Genomic DNA, 8,938 nt, shown 5'->3' with positions numbered 1-8,938 from the left:
TTTAAGCGCAAATAATTCATAAATATATACATGCATGCATAGGTATTTATATATACAAAATAATTATATACAGCACACACAAATATATTATGTAAACACACAATTAACTTTTGCACAGCCCTAATATATATATATATATATTTTTTTTTTCTTTTCTTTTTTTACATTAAAATCGGTACAATAAACACTAGCATACCTACTTAAACTTAAACAACCTACAATTAAACTTAAACATACTTTCTGTATATATATATGATCATTTGGGAAGGAAATGTGCTTAATTGTCATGTAAATAATGTCACAAAGAAAGCTTTTTGTAATGGTTTATATAATTTCATTTTGATTTTGATTCGGAGGTGAAATATGACCTAACATTCACTCTTCAGACTGACAACTAGTACTCGCATTAAATATTTTTGAAGCATGCTTATACCTCAGATCATTCAATCTACACTTGAAATCGACTAAATCAGTGAGAGTAAGTTCACTAAAGGTGTATGTGTGCTAGGAGCAGGTTACTGTGGAAGGAAGACGTTCTTCAACAACCAGACAGACCTCCAGAAGCACAACATCTGATGGAGTGATTCGACTCGCTGTCCTGCAGAATTTGGTTCCAACCCTAATCAAACACACCTGAACAAGCTAATCAATGTCTTCAGGATTACTAAGGCTATAAGCAGGAGTGTTGGAGCCAAACACTGTAGGACAGCAGCTCTCTAGGGCCGAACTTGCCTACCCCTGTTCTAAGTTCTTGTAAATGAAGTTAAATTGCTGCAATTAAATCCATTTTCACTTTAATTTTGAGTTGATATAAGAAGGGGTCGCTGTGTTTTCGGTTTCAGTGTGCAGTGGTGGAATGTAACGAAGTACAAATACTTTGTTACTTTACTTAAGTACATGTTTCACGTATCTTTACTTTACTTAAGTAGAATAAATAGTGCATACTTTTTACTTTTACTTCGTTACATTTTGCAGCAATTATTATACTTTCACTTTCCATGCGGGTCCATTTGGACCCGAACACCCCAAGTGTGACTATTTTTTACAAAAACACTTAGACTACTCACATCCTGTCCCCAATTTTTTTGGGGTGTTCAAATACCAAATACCAACAAAGTCACCAAATTTCGGACCATTTTGAGGAAGCTGTGATTTAAAAAAAATATATTTAAATTCTTCGGGTCCATTTGGGCCGAACAACCCCAGAGGGTTAAAGAGCGATGATGATCATTTAGGCGTCACATCTTTTAGATGTAAACAATGGATAATGTATGGAATAATTGACGACATCACAACGCTGGAGTCAATTATTCTGCTTATTCTACACCTCTAACATCGTCCAGATATTGTATTTCAAGACATTTGTCAGGGTTTTGTTCTTGTGTGTAGGACTAATTTCACATCCCACGCTGCCATGAGCTAGAAACAGAGGCTTGAGCCACTGATAGCAGAGTAATGCAGTTATTAGAGAGAGAGATTAAGTGTGTGTGAATTACCTCTCTCAAAACTGTAAGTTGATCTGCTTCAAGAACAGCGCTGTTATATTATCTTACTAGTGAGAAATGTCATGTAGCTTTTTGGTTTCTACTCCACTACATTTCTACAACTTCTGTTACTTTTTCATTACATTTTCTGATCAGTGATGTTTGGTTGCCATAGATATATCAACCCGGTCACACTAAATGCGTCTCGGACGCAGTGTGTTTATCGTGCAATTTATTCGCGAAAATTTTTTTTTTACGTGCATAGGAAACGCACCGTGTGTAATATACGTTTGGTTAGGATTATGGCAAGGCAAGAGGTTCAGAATTACACCGTAAATTAATCGCAATTACTGCCAAACATAGTTATTAACATATAGTAAGGAAAAGCATGATGTGTATATTGCCTAATTGCAAGCTTGTTTCAGAAATGGTGAAAACAATTTTTTTCTATAATTATTGAACATCATTATAGGAGTATTAGGTTGAATGAGTTAGAATTAAATGTTTTATTAATCATTAGAAAATAGTCATTAAGAGAATAAATTGTTATGCAAGTACTTTTACTTTTAATACAAAAGTACATTTAAGTACATTTTTCAGGTACTTTTTACTTTTTACTTAAGTACGGTTGCTATTGTGTTACTTCTACTTTTACTAAAGTAAATATTTATCTGGTTATTTGTACTTTTACTTAAGTACTGAGATTCAGTACTTCCTCCACCACTGTCAGTGTGTGATTGGCCTTGTCTGAGTTTTTATATTTACGTAGATATTGTCCTAATTTCCTAGTGAGGGTGATTTAGTGTGTGCGTGTGTGTGACTCGCAGAGTCCCTGTTGTAGAGTGTGGGCTTTATACGTGTGGTTCAGGTAGCCGTATGTGGACGATCCACTGGTAAGCCCGTTTAAATCACCCATAATCCCTTGGGCTCAGCAGTGAATCTCGTTCACTTCCTGTGCTCGGGTCCAGCAGACAAAACACTGCAACAAATAATGAGAGAGAAACACAAAGCTTTCAATCTTGTGCCTGTGCCTATTTAACCATATTTTGTATATTATTGAACAATATAGCTTATTAACCACATTTTGATCTGATATTATGAGCTAAGCCTGGCCAAAAATCATTTTGGGGATGTCTTCATTTTGTAAAAAAAAAAACAATGTAAAAATAAAGATTTTTTTTTTTTTAAATGCAGAAAGATTTATGTTAGGGTTAGTGTGTGGGAAGTGTTATAGCATAGTTATGCTAGTTAGCTAGTTAGCTGTATCTTCAAAAGAAAATGCAAGTGAATTTGCAAAAACTTGAGCATTAAACTAAAATAAGCCAAAATAAGACACCAGCTGACGGCAAAGTCACTTCATCTTTAGGGTTTAGCTCTAAGAACTTATTGGAAAGATATTTTAATGTAGCTAAAAAAATAAAACATAAAAATAAGCATAATTTACATAGAAAATATGGTACTTTTTGAAGTAAATAAATTCAAAAATACCCCCAAAATATAAAAAAACACCATAAATGATAGATGATGATTGATACTCACAGATCTTCATGAACACCATAAATCATCATAGATGATGATTGATACTCACAGATCTTCATGGTGTGTGTCGTCAGGTCAGAGTGTGTGTTCTAGTAAGAGTGTGATGGCTTTATACTGTACACATGGATGATTGGGGAATCCCTCAGTGATGCTCTAAACCTCACTGGTGTGCTACACACACACACACACACACCCACAGACAGAGAGAGTTTTTCTTTTGGTTTGTTGTGCTGAAACTGGAATAAACACACACGCTCGCATCATCAGTGACCTCAGCACACACACACTGACATTTCACTTCATTCAAAAGTCACAACCACAAATCTCAATTGTCATCAATACCCGAGTGATGATGATGATGATGATGATGATGATCTGCTGTAGTCTTCTCACTCTTCATCACACGATGTGGTGAACTTACAGGATTTCTTTTTGTCGCAATAATGTGTAATAACAGTCATATTCGGCCTCAAATAGAACATGAGGCATACATTTACTTGATCTGTGGGAGTGACAAATTTCCAAAGTGAAACACATTCATTTACAAAACGGCAAATAATTGAGCCGAGGAAGAAAAGCCACTTCTGAGATGACTAACGGCGTTTCTGGAAACGAGAGTCACTGAAACTGGATGAAAGAAAATGTACAGTACATCACATCTGAAACACTTACAGTGTTAACATCAGTGAATGCACTAACATGAACAGCTGGATTGACATTATTAACAAATACTGTAACAAATACTGTACTGCTCATTGTTCATGTTAGTTAATAATGCTAACTGATAATGAACCTCACAGTTAATCCGTTTCATTCTACTGTAGATCATAAAGACGACCCAGCAGGCCACAGTGTATGAAACCAAGTTTTATTTTTCTTATTTTATACATATCTGTACATAAGCATCTCCCTCAAATAAACAATCTCAATACAATAGAATGAAAATGATATTAACACACTTATTATTATTCAAATGACTCGTGTCAGAATCAACATTCACGAACCGTTGAAAACCAGTCGGAGTGAACGTCACCGAAAGCTACAGGTCGAGTACAAGGCAGGCGTGCTTCCCTCCTCACACACACACACACACACACACACACACACACACACACACACACACTGTCCACCTGGAGCACGACACGGGGAAATCACGGCTGTTCAGAACACTCTTTTTCTTCTTCTTTTCTAAAACTTGAATTCAATTTCTCATTGTATGCTTTGACGGTTATAATTTAGTGGCAACGGTAAGAGACGGCAGCGGATGAGTGAGCGAAGGCCGAGCGCTGGAGTGTGTGGGACGTCCCGTGTGTGTTATGATGAACCACAGAAGCAAAGGAAAGGTGTGTGATCTGATCTGATGGTGTGGAGGGTCTTCATTTAGTTGGCGTTTTCTCTGCCAGGTGTTTCTGCTGGCTCTGAGCGTGCCTGTGGACACACACACACACACACACACACACACACACACATTGAGTTTTAATGTTTTTTAGGACTCTCCATAGGTGTAATGGATTTTATACTGTACAAACTGTATATTCTCTCTCCTTACCCTAAACCTATCCATCACACACACACACACACACACACACACACACACACACACACTAACCTGACCCCTAAACCTACCCATCACACATACACACACACACACACACACTAACCTGACCCCTAAACCTACCCATCACACATACACACACACACACACACACACTAACCTGACCCCTAAACCTACCCATCACACACACACACACACTAACCTGACCCCTAAACCTACCCATCACACACACACACACACACACACACACACTAACCCAACCCCTAAACCTATCCATCACACACACACTAACCCGACCCCTAAACCTATCCATCACACACACACTAACCCGACCCCTAAACCTACCCATCACACACACACACACACACACACACACACACACACACACACACACACACACACACACACACACACACACACACACACACACACACACACACACACACACACTAACCCGACCCCTAAACCTACCCATCACACACACACACACACAGAGTAGTTAAACAGTAAACACAGTCTAGTGGGTAGTTAGAGTAGTTAAACAGTAAAAGACAGTATTGTGGGTAGTTAGAGTAGTTAAACTATAAACAGTTTTGTGGGTAGTTAGAGTAGTTAAACAGTAAACACAGTCTCCTGGGTAGTTAGAGTAGTTAAACAGTAAACACAGTCTAGTGGGTAGTTAGAGTAGTTAAACAGTAAACACAGTCTTGTGGGTAGTTAGAGTAGTTAAACAGTAAACACAGTATTGTGGGTAGTTAGAGTAGTTAAACAGTAAACACAGTCTTGTGGGTAGTTAGAGTAGTTAAACAGTAAACACAGTCTAGTGGGTAGTTAGAGTAGTTAAACAGTAAACACAGTCTAGTGGGTAGTTAGAGTAGTTAAACAGTAAACACAGTATTGTGGGTAGTTAGAGTAGTTAAACAGTAAACACAGTCTTGTGGGTAGTTAGAGTAGTTAAACTATAAACAGTTTTGTGGGTAGTTAGAGTAGTTAAACAGTAAACACAGTCTAGTGGGTAGTTAGAGTAGTTAAACTATAAACAGTTTTGTGGGTAGTTAGAGTAGTTAAACAGTAAAGACAGTCTTGTGGGTAGTTAGAGTAGTTAAATTATAAACAGTTTTGTGGGTAGTTAGAGTAGTTAAACAGTAAAGACAGTCTTGTGGGTAGTTAGAGTAGTTAAACTATAAACAGTTTTGTGGGTAGTTAGAGTAGTTAAACGGTAAACAGTCTTGTCTTTTAGAGTAGTTAAACAGTAAAGACAGTCTTGTGGGTAGTTAGAGTAGTTAAACAGTAAACACAGTCTCGTGGGTAGTTATAGTAGTTAAACAGTAAACACAGTCTCCTGGGTAGTTAGAGTAGTTAAGCAGTAAACACAGTCTAGTGGGTAGTTAGAGTAGTTAAACTATAAACAGTTTTGTGGGTAGTTAGAGTAGTTAAACAGTAAAGACAGTCTTGTGGGTAGTTAGAGTAGTTAAACTATAAACAGTTTTGTGGGTAGTTAGAGTAGTTAAACAGTAAAGACAGTCGTGTGGGTAGTTAGAGTAGTTAAACTATAAACAGTTTTGTGGGTAGTTAGAGTAGTTAAACAGTAAAGACAGTCTTGTGGGTAGTTAGAGTAGTTAAACTATAAACAGTTTTGTGGGTAGTTAGAGTAGTTAAACAGTAAACACAGTCTTGTGGGTAGTTAGAGTAGTTAAACAGTAAACAGTATTGTGGGTAGTTAGAGTAGTTAAACAGTAAACAGTCTCGTGGGTAGTTATAGTAGTTAAACAGTAAACAGTCTTGTGGGTAGTTAGAGTAGTTAAACAGTAAACACAGTCTCATGGGTAGTTAGAGTAGTTAAACAGTAAACAGTCTTGTGGGTAGTTAGAGTAGTTAAACAGTAAACAGTCTTGTGGGTAGTTAGAGTAGTTAAACAGTAAACAGTCTTGTGGGTAGTTATAGTAGTTAAACAGTAAACACAGTCTTGTGGGTAGTTAGAGTAGTTAAACAGTAAACAGTCTCGTGGGTAGTTAGAGTAGTTAAACAGTAAACACAGTCTCATGGGTAGTTAGAGTAGTTAAACAGTAAACAGTCTTGTGGGTAGTTAGAGTAGTTAAACAGTCTTGTGGGTAGTTAGAGTAGTTAAACAGTAAACAGTCTCGTGGGTAGTTAGAGTAGTTTAACAGTAAACAGTCTCGTGGGTAGTTAGAGTAGTTAAACAGTAAACAGTCTTGTGGGTAGTTAGAGTAGTTAAACAGTAAACAGTCTCCTGGGTAGTTATAGTAGTTAAACAGTAAACATAGTCTTGTGGGTAGTTAGAGTAGTTAAACAGTAAACAGTATTGTGGGTAGTTAGAGTAGTTAAACTATAAACAGTTTTGTGGGTAGTTAGAGTAGTTAAACAGTAAAGACAGTCTTGTGGGTAGTTAGAGTAGTTAAACTATAAACAGTTTTGTGGGTAGTTAGAGTAGTTAAACAGTAAAGACAGTCTCGTGGGTAGTTATAGTAGTTAAACAGTAAACACAGTCTAGTGGGTAGTTACTGTAGTTAAACAGTAAACACAGTCTTGTGGGTAGTTAGAGTAGTTAAACAGTAAACACAGTCTCGTGGGTAGTTAGAGTAGTTAAACAGTAAACACAGTCTCGTGGGTAGTTAGAGTAGTTAAACAGTAAACAGTCTTGTAGGTAGTTAGAGTAGTTAAACAGTAAACACAGTCTCGTGGGTAGTTAGAGTAGTTAAACAGTAAACACAGTCTCGTGGGTAGTTAGAGTAGTTAAACAGTAAACAGTCTTGTAGGTAGTTAGAGTAGTTAAACAGTAAACACAGTCTCGTGGGTAGTTAGAGTAGTTAAACAGTAAACAGTCTTGTGGGTAGTTAGAGTAGTTAAACAGTAAACACAGTCTCGTGGGTAGTTAGAGTAGTTAAACAGTAAACAGTCTTGTGGGTAGTTAGAGTAGTTAAACAGTAAACAGTCTCGTGGGTAGTTAGAGTAGTTAAACAGTAAACACAGTCTCATGGGTAGTTAGAGTAGTTAAATAGTAAACAGTCTTGTGGGTAGTTAGAGTAGTTAAACAGTAAACACAGTCTCATGGGTAGTTAGAGTAGTTAAACAGTAAACAGTCTTGTGGGTAGTTAGAGTAGTTAAACAGTAAACAGTCTTGTGGGTAGTTAGAGTAGTTAAACAGTAAACAGTCTTGTGGGTAGTTATAGTAGTTAAACAGTAAACACAGTCTTGTGGGTAGTTAGAGTAGTTAAACAGTAAACAGTCTCGTGGGTAGTTAGAGTAGTTAAACAGTAAACACAGTCTCATGGGTAGTTAGAGTAGTTAAACAGTAAACAGTCTTGTGGGTAGTTAGAGTAGTTAAACAGTCTTGTGGGTAGTTAGAGTAGTTAAACAGTAAACAGTCTTGTGGGTAGTTATAGTAGTTAAACAGTAAACACAGTCTAGTGGGTAGTTAGAGTAGTTAAACAGTAAACAGTATTGTGGGTAGTTATCGTAGTTAAACAGTAAACAGTCTTGTGGGTAGTTAGAGTAGTTAAACAGTAAACACAGTCTCGTGGGTAGTTATAGTAGTTAAACAGTAAACAGTCTTGTGGGTAGTTATCGTAGTTAAACAGTTAACACAGTCTTGTGGGTAGTTAGAGTAGTTAAACAGTAAACACAGTCTCGTGGGTAGTTATCGTAGTTAAACAGTTAACACAGTCTTGTGGGTAGTTAGAGTAGTTAAACAGTAAACACAGTCTTGTGGGTAGTTAGAGTAGTTAAACAGTAAACACAGTCTAGTGGGTAGTTAGAGTAGTTAAACAGTAAACACAGTCTCGTGGGTAGTTAGAGTAGTTAAACAGTAAACACAGTCTCGTGGGTAGTTAGAGTAGTTAAACAGTAAACAGTCTTGTGGGTAGTTAGAGTAGTTAAACAGTAAACACAGTCTTGTGGGTAGTTAGAGTAGTTAAACAGTAAACACAGTCTAGTGGGTAGTTAGAGTAGTTAAACAGTAAACAGTCTTGTGGGTAGTTAGAGTAGTTAAACAGTAAACAGTCTTGTGGGTAGTTAGAGTAGTTAAACAGTAAACAGTCTCGTGGGTAGTTATAGTAGTTAAACAGTAAACACAGTCTTGTGGGTAGTTATAGTAGTTAAACAGTAAACACAGTCTTGTGGGTAGTTATAGTAGTTAAACAGTAAACACAGTCTAGTGGGTAGTTAGAGTAGTTAAACAGTAAACAGTATTGTGGGTAGTTATCGTAGTTAAACAGTAAACAGTCTTGTGGGTAGTTAGAGTAGTTAAACAGTAAACACAGTCTCGTGGGTAGTTATAGTAGTTAAACAGTAAACAGTCTTGTGGGTAGTTATCGTAGTTAAACAGTTAACACAGTCTTGT

The 8,938-nt window shown here is 36.9% G+C and overlaps 1 protein-coding gene across 3 annotated transcripts in view; it reads right to left on the bottom strand.

Annotated features, from left to right (window-relative positions):
• Positions 1 to 3,875: 3,875 nt before the first annotated feature.
• Positions 3,876 to 8,938, bottom strand: part of LOC120464473 (schwannomin-interacting protein 1-like) — a 192,895-nt gene continuing 187,832 nt past the window's right edge. For all 3 annotated transcript variants that reach the window (XM_089120828.1, XM_089120829.1, XM_089120830.1), the window contains one exon: positions 3,876 to 4,451. In XM_089120828.1, coding sequence (XP_088976954.1) covers positions 4,400 to 4,451 — 52 coding nt within the window. In that variant the 3' untranslated portion in view covers positions 3,876 to 4,399. The remainder of the gene's footprint in view (positions 4,452 to 8,938) is intronic.

This window comes from Pimephales promelas, chromosome 16, assembly GCF_988280905.1.
Source record: "Pimephales promelas chromosome 16, fPimPro1.hap1.1, whole genome shotgun sequence".
NCBI classification, from domain to species: domain Eukaryota; kingdom Metazoa; phylum Chordata; class Actinopteri; order Cypriniformes; family Leuciscidae; genus Pimephales; species Pimephales promelas.
The sequence above is the reverse complement of the archived record's forward strand: the minus strand, read 5'-3'. Positions and strand labels throughout refer to the sequence as shown.